At 37.9% G+C, this 19,201-nt stretch overlaps 1 protein-coding gene across 11 annotated transcripts in view; it reads left to right on the top strand.

Annotated features, from left to right (window-relative positions):
- The window catches only part of lama2 (laminin, alpha 2), a 249,580-nt gene that overhangs the window by 168,938 nt on the left and 61,441 nt on the right, over positions 1-19,201 (top strand). For all 11 annotated transcript variants that reach the window (XM_047388562.1, XM_047388561.1, XM_047388563.1 and 8 more), the window contains 8 exons: positions 2,307-2,418; positions 10,087-10,249; positions 13,744-13,822; positions 13,909-14,040; positions 16,669-16,785; positions 16,955-17,118; positions 17,738-17,876; positions 18,488-18,590. In XM_047388562.1, the coding sequence (XP_047244518.1) occupies positions 2,307-2,418; positions 10,087-10,249; positions 13,744-13,822; positions 13,909-14,040; positions 16,669-16,785; positions 16,955-17,118; positions 17,738-17,876; positions 18,488-18,590 (1,009 nt within the window). The remainder of the gene's footprint in view (positions 1-2,306; positions 2,419-10,086; positions 10,250-13,743; positions 13,823-13,908; positions 14,041-16,668; positions 16,786-16,954; positions 17,119-17,737; positions 17,877-18,487; positions 18,591-19,201) is intronic.

Here is a 19,201-nt window from a genome sequence, read left to right as displayed (position 1 = left end):
AGTCTCCCTGTCCGTAACAATTGAAACATTCCCAAAGAAGTTTATAATAAAGTTTATTTTATAAATATCAAGCAGAGCTTTAAAGCATTAACTGTGATGCTCCGCTTGTGAAAGTAAATCTGCTGGGCAATTTCTTGGCACTCAGACAACAATTCTGAGCGCTACTCTGCCGGACAGGACACGGTAAAAAAAACAACAACACTCACATTCATGTTGTCAAGCTACACACTTTTAGGGACTGAATGCCTGACATTTGTTGACAGTGGTACTATCTCCCATACCCTATATGCTTACTCACAAATGCACACAAGCTAAAGTTATACAAGATGGTCTTGTCAAATCTCACCTAAAGATATACAGTACAGACCAAAGGTTTGCACGCACCTTCTCATTCAAAGAGTTTTCTTTATTTTCATGACTATGAATATTGTAGCTTCACACTGAAGGCATCAAAACTATGAATTAACACATGTGGAATTATATACTGAACAAAAAAGTGTGAAACAACTGAAATTATGTTTTATATTCTAGGTTCTTCAAAGTAGCCACCTTTTGCTTTGATTACTGCTCCGCACACTCTTGGCATTCTGTTGATGAGCTTCAAGAGGTAGTCACCTGAAATGGTTTTCACTTCACAGGTGTGCCCTGTCAGGTTTAATAAGTGGGATTTCAAGCCTTATAAATGCAGTTGGGACCATCAGTTGTGTTGTACAGGAGGTGGATACAGTACACAGCTGATAGTCCTACTGAATAGACTGTTAGAATTTGTATTACAGCAAGAAAAAAGCAGCTAAGTAAAGAAAAACGAGTGGCCATCATTACTTTAAGAAATGAAGGTCAGTCAGTCCGAACAATTGGGAAAACCTTGAAAGTGTCCCCAAGTGCAGTCGCAAAAACCATCAATCACAACAAAGAAACTGGCTCACATGAGCACCGCCCAAGGGACCAAGAGTCACCTCTGCTGCGGACGATAAGTTCGTCCGAGTCACCAGCCTCAGAAATCGCAGGTTAACAGCAGCTCAGATTAGAGAACAGGTCAATGCCACACAGAGTTCTAGCAGCAGACACATCTCTAGAACAACTGTTAAGAGGAGACTGTGTGAATCAGGCCTTCATGGTAAAATAGCTGCTAGGAAACCACTGCTGAGGACAGGCAACAAGCAGAAGAGACTTGTTTGGTCTAAAGAACACCAGGAATGGACATTAGACCAGTGGAAATCTGTGCTTTGGTCTGATGAGTCCAAGTTTGAGATCTTTGGTTCCAACCACCATGTCTTTGTGCGGCGCAGAAGAGGTGAACGGATGGACTCTACATGCCTGGTTCCCACCGTGAAGCATGGAGGAGGAGGTGTGATGGTGTGGGGGTGCTTTGCTGGTGACACTGTTGGGGATTTATTCAAAATTGAAGGCATACTGAGCCAGCATGGCTACCACAACATCTTGCAGCGGCATGCTATTCCATCCGGTTTGCGTTTAGTTGGACCATCATTTATTTTTCAACAGGACAATGACCCCAAACACACCTCCAGGCTGTGTTTGGGCTATTTGACCAAGAAGGAGTGATGGGGTACTGCGCCAGATGACCTGGCCTCCACATTCACCGGACCTGAACCCAATCAAGATGGTATGGGGTGATCTGGACCGCAGAGTGAAGGCAAAAGGGCCAACAAGTGCTAAGCATCTCTGGGAACTCCTTCAAGACGGTTGGAAAACCATTTCAGGTGACTACCTGTTGAAGCTCATCAACAGAATGCCAAGAGTGTGCGGAGCAGTAATCAAAGCAAAAGGTGGCTACTTTGAAGAACCTAGAATATAAGACATATTTTCAGTTGTTTCACACTTTTTTGTTCAGTATATAATTCCACATGTTTTAATTCATAGTTTTGATGCCTTCAGTGTGAAGCTACAATATTTATAGTCATGAAAATAAAGAAAACTCTTGAATGAGAATGTGTATCCAAACTTTTGGTCTGTACTGTAATTACTCTCACTCTCCAACTTTGTGTGTGTCTGCACATGTTAAATTAAGTGTATTGATATATTTTTTTCATCCCTGTCAAAATTTCATTCATCCTCCTGTGTTCTTGTACTTTTCTTAATCTTTGAATGTATGAGGTTGTGTATTCTCTTTTTCCAGTAAGTCTTCTACCTTTTTGCACACAATATTGATTTGTGTTTGTTGTGTATGTATTTCTCTCATGTCACCTTTTCTACATCTAGTGTTGTGTTTACTTTACTTGAATATATTCACTGATGTAATGCCTGTTTATTATTTTATGATGTTCCTATGCACTTTTTTTGTACAGGCAACTAAGGTATCTGCTGATGGAGAGCAGGTGGAAGATGATGCTGACAGGATTCATAAACGAGCCAATGACCTGGAGCAGTTCATCAAAGACACACTGCTGGGAGCTAAAGGTAAAAATTGAGCTCTGCATCTCTTCTATATGCTCCCAACAAATCCTGTCAACATTTTCTTGAATCTGCTGTCTATTGTTTTATTTAATTTCTCACTAGAGTTAATTTTACATTTTCCCCTTGTGGGGAATATAGGAAAGCATATTACACAAATGTGGATAAAGGAAAATACAATGTAGTAAATGGGGGGGGGGGGGGGGGGGGGGGGGGGGGGGGGGGGAAGAAACATCAAGTTTCCTAAAAATCTCAAGACTTAATAGTCCTTGAGATACTGTTTGTCAGCTTTTAAAGGAAGCTTTATATGAAGCCAGCCAAATGACTCACCTAATGGAGAAAAGCACCTGAGAAATTGTTGCCAATAGACAAATTGACAGTGCTCCAGATGGGCTTCTGGTGCAAGGTGTTGCTGTAACTATCAACAGATTCCTCAAGCTGCAGCATCAAAGTAACAACCATGATAAAGTGCAACTGTTGAAGAAAATTTATCTACCGGGCTTTCTCAACTTTAGTACTTTCCCTGGCAATTGGCAAGTTACTGTACTAATTAGAACAAAATAATTGGCCAGTGATCAGTTTTCTTTCATAACACACTCTTGTTTCTGGTCTCTTTTTGAATTTATTTTCCACTAGGTCCTAACTGAAGAACATGTAATTTGCTCATTTTTCCCATCATTGACTAGATGCTGATATTGTGTAAAGTGGATTAGCTTTTTGTAAAAATTATTTTCCAGCTAAACTTGGAGAAGGTTGACACAATTATAAAAGCACAGATGTGAATTACAATATAAAAACGGTTGTCAGTAGTTATTTGTTTTCCTGTTGAAAAATTATAGTATTGTTGCCTCTACCAGTCATTAATTGTAATGAATTACTTATTAACTTTATCTTACTCTTATCAGCATTTGAAATGAAAATTGAACTGCTTTATTTTATCTAGCCTTCTGCAGGAATTATTGTTTTTCCACACCAGGGGGTCTAAACTTGACCTCAGATTAAGGAATAGTGTCAAAGACAGCTAGATTATGGCAATGCATTTCATATAATAGATTAAGTTTTATCATTTGTTTAAATATGCTCTTTTCAAAAAATCCAAAAACAAATGCTCTTTGAGACTGTTTAAAACAATGTCTACGCTATTAAGGTCAGCGATAGTAGCATTAATTTTTAAAGTCTCAAACAAAGTCGGTAATCTCCTGCTTTGTCACCACTTCTACCCAGAAATAGGTTCAGTATTCCCTTCAGAAAAGGATATTTCACTCGGTCCTGTTGTTGAAATGAATTGACTCAAGACCTCTGCCAAAGCTATTCTAAAAGGGGCAGTCTGGGATATAAAGGTGAAAAGCCTATCATAGAGATACTGGCCTTAAATGTGCAGATTGTTGTTCATTGTGTGAGGGACAGCATTAGAACGTTTTGTTACATAGAAACGAAGATTAACTACAGGACTTATTGAACTGCCAGCTAGATATTTAAGATAGTCTGATAGCAGTATATTCAGAGGGAGAAAGTACAACTCCTTAATGCAGGCAGAGGCAGTTGTTGACTTTGCTCCTCAGCATTATAAAATGTAAAATTTAACCTAATCTTAGAACGGAAAATAATTATCCTATCAACTTCCGTAGTCTTTGCCTGAATCCAGTGCCCTAGTATAAAGCTTATATTTTTAATTTAATTCAAATATTCCACTACACAATGGAAAATCCCTTCCAACAAATTGATACATCAGGCATTTTCTCAGATTCCTTTGAACTAAACAACTACTCTGTACTTTGCTTGTGTTTTAGATGTGTCATGTCACTAGTAATCCGGCTAGAAACAGACATAATGTTATTTATGTTGTAAGGGATACATATTATTTCTAATAAATAAAATGCATTGCACCATATCAGATTAGATTATGACATTCTTTGCTAGTTCAAGGGTGCCCTACTTCTTTACCCTCCCTCTACATCTGAAATCACACAATTCATCCTACCCTCGCAACAATCAGTTAATCATTAAACCAAACTTTATTTATAAAACTTTGTTTTTAAGTCAGGTCTAACACAAAGTGCTTTACAGAGGTTAAAACGGGCCAGACAGACAGAAAAGGCACCGTCAAAGCATCAAATATGATGTACTTTTTGTAAACTGGATTAACATTAACAAGTTTCCTACTTTAAGGAACTCAGTCTTTCACTATTCAACCTAACTGTAATTGTATTCTAAGCAATTAGACTAATTTGTAGTAATGCATTGAAGGTATGATTGTACTCGAAGGTATGAAACACAAACGTGTTGTATGAAAGATTGTAGCACCAAATTTTCTTTTTTTTTTTTATTGCTTTTTTATTACCATTATAAAATTCTTGTGGTTTTGGGGAGAAAAGTTGCCAAATCAACTCATACTGACTTGCAGTGGTGAAACTGTCCTCTCTTTGTTGTTGCTCCCAGCTCTCTGGCCCTCTGACTAATCAAAGTGTGATTATGGTGTGTATTTGTATCTGTGTTTCTAGGAGAGTAAAAAAAGAGACCGTGTCCTGGCTCCCTGAATGATTGAGAGTAGCAATTAGAGACTTAATTAGTGGCCATCACAAACACACAAATGCACACCAATACACAAACTCCTTTGTGTGCAGAGTTGTACAAATGTGCGAAAACTGGCAGACACACAATAAGGCAGAAAAACACTGTACACAATTTCCTCACAAATGTTTGCCAAATACCTTAATATGATTCCGTCCGTGTTTTAAGTGTTTAATTGGTTTTTAAATCTTACTATGTAATTATATGGCTGTGGCACACACTTTTGTTTTCTCTGTTCACACACTGTTAGAGGAAACATGCACGCTCATACACACATACAGTCCAGATGTTCATTAGCATGATGGCTTAACTCCTGTCTTGGCTCTAATCACTTCATGTTTACACTTCAAATGAGTGAAATGCAGCACTGCCCCATCTCAGACACACACACACACACACCCACACAAATTATGCTCCTGCACTGATACATGTGCACAATCCTCATTAATGTCAGGCAGGTTGAGTTTATTTAAGTAAGCCCTGGTATGTTTCATCATTGATATATTTGAGATTGAGTTCAACTTCAACCGTGATTAAAGGAGTAAAGATCAAAGAGTGCAATTTTTCAGTTTTGAGTCATTAAAAAGATTCAGCGTGTTTACCAAATACACACAAATGTAACATACTATACTATGTGGTTTTGTTTGCAGTGCGATGATATCTTATTTTTACACAATGATTATGAATTTTCTGGCCCTTTCAAATCTAATTTTATTTTTCTTTGGACCTCACAGTATATTTCACTTTACTTTAGGTTGGTTGTTTATGGTTCAGGTGTTGTTTCAGTTCTAATCAAATGTTTTCAGTTATCCAAGTTATACTTTGATGAAATCAAATGAGACATTCATTTATTAGTGCATATATGGGATATAGTATTGGAAACCATTTGTAGATTTGCATAGCATGATGTAGAAATAAGAATTTCTGAGTTTGATTTTAATGGGTGATTTTTCTTCTTTCAATGCCATCCTATTTATATTCTATTTAGGTTTACAACTTTGATGAGAACTACTTTTCACCTCCACAAATTAAAAGAATTAAGCTGAATTTATACTTAATTTTAAGCCTTTTTTTAAGAAGGTCCTTCCATAGGAAGTTATTCGAAGTTGGTGGATAATATTATTCACGAGGTACATCACTGCCATCATTTAGTATCTGAAATCTGGTCTTTGCCACTTTACATCACTTTGATGCTCTAGATCTGTAATAAATTATTATAGGGCTATATTTTAAATAAATCTGGTGTTTTTTCACATCCATCAATCAGGCATAACAATATAACCACTGACAGGTGAAGTAAATATTATCTTTTTATCATGGCACCTGTTAATTCGTGGAAATCATTACGGAGCAAGCAGTGGAAGAAAGTGGTCTAGTCTAAAAATTACATGCACAGCTGGGTGCGTGTGTCACTTACGTCAAGAGCACATGGCACCAGGATGCACTTTTGGGAAGAAAATAAGCTGACAGAGGCAGAATGGCGCAATGTTTTGCTGGGAAACCTTATTCTGCCATTACTGTGGATGTTACTGTGAAACATACCACCTACCTAATGATTGTTGCAGATCATACACGACCTTTTACAGAAATGGGTTTTTCTGAATTCTATAACTTCTTTCAGCAGCATAATGTGCAAAGGTCAAGTGTGAAAATTGGTTCAGGAATGGTTAGTGGGACCTAACCTATTTCCAATGTTGACTTTGAATCCAATGCTCCTTTTCCACCGACTCGTTTTAGGCTCTGCTCCAATCGGCTTCGCTCTACTCTGCAAGGTACCTGTTGTGTTTCCACTGACCCACTCAGTGTAATGGGCTGCGCTGCTATTAACGTTATTCTCTGATATTGTCACTTTAAACTATTCTGTGTGAAACGATAAAAAATAAATAGAAAATAAAAACATAAACTAAGTACTAATAATGTTTGTATTATTGTATATGCAAGAATGTCATGTTTTTTCATGTATAAAATTATCCACTGGGATAATTATCTGAAATAAAACCCAGCCAGAAATTATAAAATAAGGCTCAGGGGTTCTGATGTGAGAGGGGTGTGACATGAGAAGCAGAGCGGAGAGGCGCTGCTGTTTGGACTGGTGAAGCTGCAGAGTTTGCCTGAAGAAGTTATAATTTTTGGCTTTATGATGAACCTTTTGTCTCAGCCATGGCAATAACGAAGACAATGACTTTTAAGCACAGAACCACAAACTTTAGGTTGAATATTTGATATTTATGCTCCACGGATTCACCGGTGTGTTCTTCCCGTTTGATCCAAAGCATGCAGTCTGATTACAGGCAGCTGCTCTCTGTCAGCTCCCTCCTCCTGCAGATGCTGGTTTTCTTAAGGAGCGTCAATACATATCTGCACCAAACACTCTGTTTCATGGTGATATTGTAGTGTGTGTTTTGGGGGAAATGTTTGTGCATCTAAACAGCTGATTTTATGTGTGATCAACTGGTACAGCTGATGTGTCCTTTTTCTTTTCTTTCTGTTTTCAGGCATGGTTTTTAAATTGTGAATAGTAAAATTAGATTTTGATTTGACCCGCTCCAGCAAATGTGGTCCTTTTAATATTATTGTAGTCAGTTTTGAGTTTTATGAACTTTTCCTGTACTACCTCATTGAAAACCTTCTTATTTCTCCTGGGCCAATTAGCAAACAGCAGTCAGTTCACGTCACATGTACTCACTACTTGGCGCCAGTCATTCCCGCTCTGGAGCAGGGACCAAAAAGTAGGTAACTGTACGGAAAATATCTAACCAATCCACTATTGACTGGGTGGTAATAACATTAAGCCTTATCAGTACATCTTAATTATTGTTTTCAGAAAGCAAAATATCAAAATCTAAACTCCAAACAAAACCATTGTCGAGTACTACTAGATTTTTAATTGACTATTCACTTTCAAAGCCCTAGAAGCTTGATGATCTACTTTCACAAAATCCTAGGGTGTATTCACACGTGCTACTTTTAGTCCGCTTTAAACAGATCAGAGTTCGTTTCCCCCGTTTATATGGACCTTTTGTGCAGGTGTGAATACACTCAAGCGAACTCTGATCCGGACCAAACCACCGGACTGAGACCCACTTTTTGAGGGTTATGGTCTGAATACGAACCAGCCCCAATCTGAACCAACTACAGAAAACATACGTCTCTTTGGACTTAACAAGCCACTGTAGCCAGTAGCAAAGGTGTACATTGTACTGAAATAGTACCTGATAAGCTGTATGGTACTTAGCAACGCTACTGGCATGTTGTGAAACAGGGCACATGCATTCTCCGCTGCCATTCTAAAATTATAAGTAGAACTTTGCAAAGTTGAGCTGCTCTTGACTCTCACAATAATATTGCAGCTGTAAAACCGGCACAAATATGCAGAAAAGAGTTGGTGCACACAGCACGTCTACGGTTGTTTTCCTAAATTTCCCGGGTCTGTGCTGTGTCCTGCCCTCATCATTTCTGTCCAATGGGAGCAATGACCGTCACTTGTTTACAAGTAATAGTTCACTTGCAAAAAGTACAATGTGAAAGCAAACCGCACCAAACAAAAAAAATAAAGTCGGCTTTTTGTCCGGACCAAACAAGCAAACTAAAGGACTTTCCTGGTGTGAATACATCCTTAATTAAACTAAAATTTGTCTATAATCAAATAGAAAGTGTAGATTAATGACATCCTAGCAGTGATTTGGGCTATTATTAAATGTACAGTGGACCAGCCTGGTAACCAGTCTTCATTGATTGCACATTGCACCAGTAAGAACAGAGTGTGAAGGTTCAATTAGCAGGGTAAGAGCACAGTTTTGCTCAAAATATTGAAATGCACACAACATTATGGGTGACATACCAGAGTTCAAAAAAGGACAAATTGTTGGTGCACGTCTTGCTGGCGCATCTGTGACCAAGACAGCAAGTCTTTGTGATGTATCAAGAGCCACGGTATCCAGGGTAATGTCAGCATACCACCAAGAAGGACGAACCACATCCAACAGGATTAACTGTGGACGCAAGAGGAAGCTGTCTGAAAGGGATGTTCGGGTGCTAACCCGGATTGTATCCAAGAAACATAAAACCACGGCTGCCCAAATCACGGCAGAATTAAATGTGCACCTCAACTCTCCTGTTTCCACCAGAACTGTCCGTCAGGAGCTCCACAGGGTCAATATACACGTCCGGGCTGCTATAGCCAAACCTTTGGTCACTCATGCCAATGCCAAACGTCGGTTTCAATGGTGCAAGGAGTGCAAATCTTGGGCTGTGGACAATGTGAAACATGTATTGTTCTCTGATGAGTCCACCTTTACTGTTTTCCCCACATCCAGGAGAGTTACGGTGTGGAGAAGCCCCAAAGAAGCGTACCACCCAGACTGTTGCATGCCCAGAGTGAAGCATGGGGGTGGATCAGTGATGGTTTGAGCTGCCATATCATGGCATTCCCTTGGCCCAATACTTGTGCTAGATGGGCGCGTCACTGCCAAGGACTACCGAACCATTCTTGAGGACCATGTGCATCCAATGGTTCAAACATTGTATCCTGAAGGTGGTGCCATGTATCAGGATGACAATGCACCAATACACACAGCAAGACTGGTGAAAGATTGGTTTGATGAACATGAAAGTGAAGTTGAACATCTCCCATGGCCTGCACAGTCACCAGATCTAAATATTATTGAGCCACTTTGGGGTGTTTTGGAGGAGCGAGTCAGGAAATGTTTTCCTCCACCAGTATCACGTAGTGACCTGGCCACTATCCTGCAAGAAGAATGGCTTAAAATCCCTCTGACCACTGTGCAGGACTTGTATATGTCATTCCCAAGACAAATTGATATATATATATATATATCAACATAAATATGCAAGTGTTCCACTGTAACAGTTGCAGATGAAAGCCAGGCTTAAAATTAAGTTTTTTTTTTTTTTTTAAATGTCATTTGTCGGCATTTATACAAACACAATTTTAACTGAAAAATATTTTCAATTTATTATAGCTGAAACCAAACAAGCTGAAATATCCTTCCTTATTGCTTTCACAATTGCAGCTACATGAACTCAATCTGTCCATTGGTCGCATCCTCACAGCAGTCCCTCTGTGTCTCTCTTTACATCCAGACCTCCAATCCAAGGCTGCTGAGTTGAACAGGACCCTCTTGCGGAAAGATGGAACTCCAGACAAAAGCCTTAGCGAGATGAAGGAGGAGATCCAGGCAATGCTAGCCGAGATGAGAAAACGCCAGCTGGGAGGGATGAAAAGCATTGCAGAAGAAGAGGAGGAGTATGAGAACGTGCACACACACACACACACACCACACACAACTAAGGTGTTGCACCTCTCTCCCACACAACACAATGTTTTGTCTTTGCAGACAAAGGTTTTTTGTTCTTTGATACATAAAGAAGTGTATACACAGGCTTTCTTTATTTATTAAAATGCAAAGTGAAGAGTTGTTTTAAAGCATAAATTTCATAATTTATATTTTGTGTAATTTCTTTTTTGTTCAGAATATGTTAAGGAAAATTACCACTCCTGTTGGCATAATGTCTTATTTATAGTGTTGCCCATTTCTTTCTCATTCATACCTATACTTTATTATTTTCAACTTGTCTTGTCTTGCATCTCTTGCTTGCTTCTGGGACTCTTTGTCACTTTTTTTTTCATTTTTATATTAATATTAACCGGACAAACGAAAGAGAAATGCAGGCCAACTACATCTGATTTCAAACCTTTGAATTTGTTTTATTTTTACATTCTTCCTAAACTCTGCCTCATGTATGTTTGTATTTTAAGAGGTAAATTAATTTGAAATTAATGAAGCAAATATTATTTTGCAAAAACAACCTGCATTTTATGTACTAAAATGTAGTTGTTTGCTTTTCAAAATCAGTTTTATCTCATAATTCTGAAAGTTATTTTGTAGCACAACAGATTTGGCTGTAAAATGTTTTATTTTAAAACATGGAGAACACATTTGGAGAAAAATGGGATAAATCATCCAAAATAACTAAAATACTATATACTATAATTGTTTTCTTGATTTGTTTCCTTTTTGACACTGGAAATGAAAAGAAAAGTAAGCAGGTATTTCATAGATGTACATCTGAAAGCCCTGTCTTTGTGTTTGATGTTGCAAAGATTGTTCTCACTGTTTCTCACTATCACTCATTAACGTTTTCTTTCTCTCTCAAGGCATTTGGTGGAATAAGTTATCTATCTCTTCATACCTCTTTCCCCTTTTGTCTCTTTGAGTAGTAAAGGTCGATGAGTTAATTAAAAATATCACCGTAGGGGCATAAACAGAGGCAGTTATAAAGATACAAAGAACATGTAATGAGACAGGAAAAAAAACAGCAGGAGAGGTGAACGGCTGACATGGATGAAGAGAATGAGTGAAATGGAGACAAAGAGAAATTACTTCAGCCACTGTGTGACTTTTTTTGCACTTCATTATTTGACTGAAGCCTAAGGGGCTATTTCATTCAGAGTCCCAGAAAATGTAAATTGTTTGTATATTTTTCACACTGAACATATTTTCAGTATTGTCAAGCAAATTTGTTCACATGTTGCAAATTAGATTTTATTTAATTCATACACTAAATTAGGACTCTATTTCCAAAGCAGTGGTACAATAGATGGGTAATGACTAGACAATCCTCTCCTTGATTTTTATTTTTTTCTCGTTATTTCCCACAGGGTTCATTAAAGTTTTATCTTATTCAATCATTGCATTCCCCGTATCCCCAAACACTGTGAAATTTTACCCCAATGTCATATTAAATGGAGGACACTAGTTGTGGTAATTATTTATGTTAAAGGAGAAAAAGTGGCTACTAAAGTATTTTAAATGCTTCCAAAGAGACTCACTAAAAGTCATGCCACTCCAACACATTATCAGAATTTTGAGAACCAACAGTTAAATATAAATATAAAGAAAAGCATATTGCTAGCAGTTTTGCATGTTTTCTAACCATTTATGTCTAACTACAAAGGTTTGTATTAGCCCTGCAGAAAAGCTGCATTTAAAGATGCTGTCAGAATCACCTTGCCAAGATGCAATTGGTATTTCGTATACTGGTGTGAGTTACCACTCTTCTTGGTCAATTACATTTAAGACCAAGTAGTATCAGTTGACACAATAACTTTTGTTCTTCAAAAACTGTTGTATTCCACAGAAATGATCAAATGTAATCGATGTCAATGATTAAAAATCACAAATTAATGTCACTATTGATAATATAACTCTCAGGTGCATAGCTGCCAAAGAAAATACAGAAAATAATCGCCAAATCATATCATCATCAAATTATGCAGTAGATATTTAGTCCTATATTAAATTATACTACTATATAAATTATCAGTTTCAATTATCAATCTCATATTTATACAAATATACCAATCTATCTGAACTTTGATGTACTGTATATATGTTTGTAAATCCTGAACTTTCCTAGGGTAAGATTTAATATCACATATTAAAAAAGAGACAAAGTTTAATTTATTTCTCATTGTTACGATTTATTTTGAGAGATAAGAACATGTTATCCAAACGCTATGAAAAAAATCTTAATGAGCTAATTGATACAAAGTCAACATTTATTCTACACTACTCAAAAAAATGAAAGGAACACTTTGAAAACACATCAGAAAAAAAATCATGCTGGATATCCATACTGATATGGAACGGGTAAGGTGTTAGTAACAAGAGGATGCCCCATCGTTTGATGAAAATCAAAATGACCAACCCACAGAAAGCTTAATCCAAAGTCAGTGAGAAATTTAAACTGACAAACATCATTGAGGCATGCTTCTAATGAGATGAAGGATGGTGTTCTGGGGTATCTCCTCCCAGATACTGACAAGGGCATCACTGAGCTCTTCGATAGTCTGAAGTGCAACGTGGTTGCATCGGATGAAAGCAAACATGATGTCCCAGAGATGTTTTATTTTATTTAGGTCAGAGAGTATGGAGCCCAGTCAATGTCATCAATTCCCTGATCCTCTAGGAACCACCTGCATACTCTTGCCACATGAGGCCGGGCATTATATTACACCAGGAAGAACCCAGAACTCACTGCACCAGCAAAGGGTCTAGCGATCAGTCTAGGGATTTTATCTTGATAACTAATGTCAGTCGAGGTGACATTGTTTATCCTGTACAGGTCTATGTGTTCCTCCATCCCAGACCAACACTGAACCACCACCAAACCAATCATGCTGAACAATGTTACAGGCAGCATAATTTTCAACACAACTTATCCAGACTCTTTCATATCTGTCCCATGAGCTCTGAGTGAACCTGCTCTCATCTGTAAAGAGAACAGGGTGCCAGGGCCGAACCTGCCAGTTCCGTTGTTCTCTAGCAAATGCCAGTAGAGCTCCACAGTACCAGGCATGAGCACAGAACTTACTAGAGGATATCAGGCCCTCAGGCCTCCCTCATGAAGTCTGTTTCTGATGGATGATCAGATGATCATAACAGAAAAAATTACCTTTGCCAAGTTTTGTCCAATAGCCATCCAACTTACCGCAGGAGATAATGTCTCATTGTGGCAAAGACAGACATGACGGCAGAAATGAAGGTTTAGAGACTCGTTCAGCAGCTTGTTTTGCAGTTTAAATGCTATAGAGGCAAAGTCATAATGTCATTACAGTTTTTTACTTTTGAATTGTTTTCACATTGGTAATGCATACAAATAAGTACTCCTTTCTTCTGAATCATAATATCCTCATACAATCTTTGAATATAAATTAACTCTTTTCCTTACCTACAGTCTAGCAGAGAAGCTGTATCAGAAAGTCAAAAGAATATTTGGTGACCCTCATCAGTCCACTGAAGACTTGAAAGCTGAGGTACCAATGATCTCTGGTTCCTAATCTTGCCTTCAAAATTACTAAATGACTTGGATTACTTAAATACCTCCTTGTGTGTTTCAAAGATAAAAGAGAAGCTGTCTGATCATGAGGGGAAGCTCCAGGAGGCTCAAGATTTACTGCACGCTGCCCAGGGAAAAATGAGGCAGTCTGGCTCGCTGGTGGAACAAAACAAAGCCAACCTTACTCTTCTGCAGGTGCAGCACAACTAAAACATAAAGAAGGATCAGACATTATTACCAGTCATGATTACAGTTTGGCTATTACATTTTTTTCCACGTTAAACATACAATGAATACAACATTTCTATAGTTGCAACCAAAATATGGACTTAATTTAGATCTATTTTCTCCTGTTAAAGAGCAGTAACGTAAATGTCCTAAAGCATCTCTACACTACCAGCTGTCAGGGTTTGCAGTGTAACTTTGAATGTTTATCAAATTAGGTTTAATGTGCACATTAAATCAAAAGAACAATCTTTCTTGTTTGTTGTGCATAGGTGCTGCTACTTACAACTTGTTTTTTCTGAAATTCACTTTTAAAATTCCCATTTATTTCTTAGATTATTTAATTGACTTTAGAATAATTCCATTTAACAAATAAGAACCACAAAGTGCATCAGAGCAAAAATATTGGAACAAAATAAAATAACAACAAATTGTAAAAATATTAGATAACATGTACACATCCAAGACTGTCAATGCAAGTCCATAATAGATAAAACTAACATCTTGGAATTAATTCCATGCAATAAATGCAGGGAAGCTAAAACTGGAGTAATGTGCACACTTCTGTTATCTTTATCATTTTCATTGATAGAAAGATTCGAGTAACGAACTCTATTTTTACATCAGACTGCTTATAACCAAGTGTAGTGCTCGAAGATACATTTAACATTGGTTCTTTGCCTCTTTGTCACATTGACATGCCTCACTGGTTAATCCATGCTTTTTTCATGACCAAATGACTTATAGCTCAGCTCTTAAAAAGTCCTACGAAGATGGTCAGATGGAGTTAATGTAGAATTAGTTAAAAGAAAAGCCAATGTCTAATGAAAAACTTTCAATAGCAGCAATTTTAAAAGATCAGGAGGCAGACTGGTTTTTTGAAAAGTAATTACAAAAAAACTAAGATAAAAATACAGTGCCTTGCGAAGGTATTCGACCCCCTTGAACTTTTCAACCACTTGCCACATTTCAGGCTTCAAACATAAAGATATAAAATTCTAATTTTTTGTGAAGAATCAACAAGTGGGACACAATCATGAAGTGGAATGAAATTTATTGGATGTGTCAAACTTGTTTAACAAATCAAAAACTGAAAAGTGGGGCGTGCAATATTATTCGGCCCCCTTGCGTTAATACTTTGTAGCGCCACCCTTTGCTGCAATTACAGCTGCAAGTCTCTTGGTGTTTGTCTCTATCAGTTTTGCACATCAAGAGACTGAAATTCTTGCTCATTCTTCTTGCAAAACAGCTGGAGCTCAGTGAGGTTGGATGGAGAGCGTTCGTGAACAGCAGTCTTCAGCTCTTTCCACAGATTCTCGATTGGATTCAGGTCTGGACTTTGACTTGGCCATTCCAACACCTGGATACGTTTATTTGTGGACCATTCCATTGTAGATTTGGCTTTATGTTTTGGATCATTGTCTTGTTGGAAGATAAATCTCTGTCCCAGTCTCAGGTCTCTTGCAGACTCCAACAGGTTTTCTTCCAGAATGGTCCTGTATTTGGCCCCATCCATCTTCCCATCAATTTTGACCATCTTCCCTGTCCCTGCTGACGAAAAGCAGGCCCAAACCATGATGCTGCCACCACCATGTTTGACAGTGGGGATGGTGTGTTCAGGGTGATGAGCTGTGTTGCTTTTACGCCAAACATATCGTTTTGCATTGTGGCCAAACAGTTCAATTTTGGTTTCATCTGACCAGAGCACCTTCTTCCACATGTTTGGTGTGTCTCCCAGGTGGCTTGTGGCAAACTTTAAACGAGACTTTTTATGGATATCTTTGAGAAATGGCTTTCTTCTTGCCACTCTTCCATAAAGGCCAGATTTGTGCAGTGTACGACTGATTGTTGTCCTATGGACAGACTCTCCCACCTCAGCTGTAGATCTCTGCAGTTCACCCAGAGTGATCATGGGCCTCTTGGCTGCATCTTTGATCAGTCTTCTCCTTGTTCGAGATTAAAGTTTAGAGGGACGGCCGGGTCTTGGTAGATTTGCAGTGGTCTAATACTCCTTCCATTTCAATATGATTGCTTGCACAGTGCTCCTTGGGATGTTTAAAGCTTGGGAAATATTTTTGTATCCAGATCCAGCTTTAAACTTCTCCACAACAGTATCTCGGACCTGCCTGGTGTGTTCCTTGGTCTTCATGATGCTCTCTGCGCTTTGAAGAGAACCCTGAGACTATCACAGAGCAGGTGCATTTATACGGAGACTTGATTACACACAGGTGGATTCTATTTATCATCATCAGTCATTTGGGGCAACATTGAATCATTCAGAGATCCTCACTGAACTTCTGGAGTGAGTTTGCTGCACTGAAAGTAAAGAGGCCGAATAATATTGCACGCCCCACTTTTTAGTTTTTTATTTGTTAAAAAAGTTTGACTCATCCAATAAATTTCATTCCACTTCACGATTGTGTCCCACTTGTTGCTGATTCTTCACAAACAATTAGAATTTCATATCTTTTTGTTTGAAGCCTGAAATGTGGCAAAAGGTTCAAAAGTTAAAGGGGGCCGAATACTTTCGCAAGGCACTGTACATTAAGTGTATTACTGCAGACATGCTTAATGATCCGTTTTTGGGTTTTTTTGCAGAGGAGGCGAGATGCAGTTGATGCTGTGAAGCAAGATGCACAGAAGATCCTTGGAGATGGAAATAATCTACTAGATGAGGCAAACGAGCTCTCTGACAACATCAACAAGGAGCTGGAGGTACTGAATTATCAGGAAAAGCACCACGACCTTTTAAAACTATTTTTACTGTTGTGCATTCTGAGTGGGGTGGGTGAGTGGGTTGGTTGGTTGAGAACATTTATAAAAAAGAAACTTATTTTATCTTGCTAAGTAAATATAAATGTAAGCTTCTGATCCCTATTCGTAGGACGTGGAGGAGATGAAGAGAGAGCTCGGTCGTCTTCATGCTCGGCTGGATGACAAGGTTCAGGGCCTTGCCGACGGCTTGAGTGATGGCATGCTAGCTGAACATGTCCACGAAGCAGAGGAACATGCCAAACAGCTAAATGAATCAGCAGCCATTTTAGATGGGTGAATATATTACAAACACATCACTGATTTCACTTTCTAATGTGTGTCTGAGGGCTCATTATATTGAAAAAACATGGTAACAGGTACAAAACAAACGATGGATAATTAAATAAAACTTATTTTTAATCCAACAGTTTAGATTGATAAAAATGTATTTCTATTGAAAGTGTTGTTTTACCCTAAGGCAGGGGTGTCTAATGTCAGTGCGTCAGTCCTGCAGGGTGGGTGTCCTGCATGTTTTAGATGTTTCCCTGCTTCAGCAGACCTGATTTCTGTTGATGGCTGATTAACAGGCTTTTTCTTAGCTCCAATCACCTGCATCAGGTGTGTTTAAAGCAGGAAAACATCTAAACCATGACACCGGCCCTCGAGGACCTGCTTTGGACACCCTTGTCCTAAAGGGTACAAGGTGGAATGTTTATTTTCTACCTCTTTTGCAATCCTGTTATTATTTTCAAGGTTGACATTTTAAAATTTGACAGAAATGCCAAATCGTTGCCATTAACACAAGCAAAAGTAGTATTTTTGATTGAAAAATGCCATAATATGCAAAGGTGTGCATACAGGTAATTTAATTTGTCATGTTTTTTCCCCCTCAATATTATGCTTCACCTCAAAGTATTTTGGCAGAAGCTAAAAACCTGTCCTTCAATGCAACTGCTGCTGTCCATGCTTATAGTAACATTAAAGCCAATGTTGATGCAGCGGAGAAAGAGGCAAAGGCGGCCAAACAGAGCGCAAATGAGGCTCTGGCACTGGTAAGAATTCAGAAACTCGCATCTTTTGAGTGGGTCAAAAAGTCTTATTTTCCATGTTTTGCATTCATTTTGATTCTTTAGGTGTCAAAAAATAAGTACCAAAAATGAAAATTTTTAGAGTAATATTTTATTAAATACACCTGAAATATACAGGCTTCAGAAGGGGTAGCAAGTACTACAGCCATCGAGACCCTAACAGTGTACTTTCAACACAAGAGATTTGTTGCGTGCGTCCAAGCATGCATTCAATAAGAAAATTTATGATTGGCTCCCCGTTGGTCAGGACTAAGGGATCATAGCATTTTTTTAAGCAGTTTTTGAAATATTTATCAAATTTAAAGGACGTTAAAGTTTAAGTTTAGGAAGATTTCAAAGTGAGGCCCAAGAAAGCTCTTAGAAGATAAAAAAGTAGTTTGATTACCTTCGCCATCCCCAATTATCACAAAGTAATAATGATTAAATTCCATGTAAAGTTACTAAATGTAAGTAAGTGTTTCTTTTTGTCATGAGGCAGTGTTTCAGTGTTATGTAACATCTAAGTTTGTGAAAGCATTATTTTCTAGCAGTGAAAGCAAAATTAAGTGACAGATTTTGCATTGCTGTTTTTTCAGGCTTTGGGTCCAGATGTCCCAGTAAAGGAGGCAGCTCAAAGTGCTCTCCAGAAGAGTCAAATATTGCTGAACAAAGCCAAACAACTTCAAAATGATGTTAAAGGTACTGTTTGTGTACAATGTTTACTGGACTCAAAGCAAAAACCTTTTCCTGAAAGTATGAAATCACCCTTGGAAAATCAATCCTTGATTATGAAATGTTTAATTGGAGCCCTACTCAGGGTTTTTAGTTTGGCATTCTTAATTAAATCCCTCTCTTTTTATTTACTGACCAATTATTTGTTTTTTTTGTTTTTTTCTGGATACTACTAGAGTTGCTAATGAAGCACAGAACAATAAAGAGATATTTACAACCTCTATCACGACCCTGTAAATGAAACATATTAACCATAAAAAAGATACAAAGTTTTAAAAAGTTTATTTATATTTGCTACCAAATAGTGGTGGTTGTTTTATTTGTTTGGAATATCATATCTGATAATTATTAGGTCAGCCCTAATAATTATCACAACAAATTGTGTTTAGTGTATGTTTGGGGCTGAAATTGTGACCCTAATTTATGACTGTTTAACAAACAAGGTCATTTTAAATACAGGTCCTTCTCAAAATATTAGCATATTGTGATAAAGTTCATTATTTTCCATAATGTCATGATGAAAATTTAACATTCATATATTTTAGATTCATTGCACACTAACTGAAATATTTCAGGTC

The sequence above is a fragment of the Girardinichthys multiradiatus genome, chromosome 15 (assembly GCF_021462225.1).
Source record: "Girardinichthys multiradiatus isolate DD_20200921_A chromosome 15, DD_fGirMul_XY1, whole genome shotgun sequence".
Lineage (NCBI taxonomy): Eukaryota > Metazoa > Chordata > Actinopteri > Cyprinodontiformes > Goodeidae > Girardinichthys > Girardinichthys multiradiatus.
This window is presented reverse-complemented; position numbering and strand designations above follow the sequence as displayed.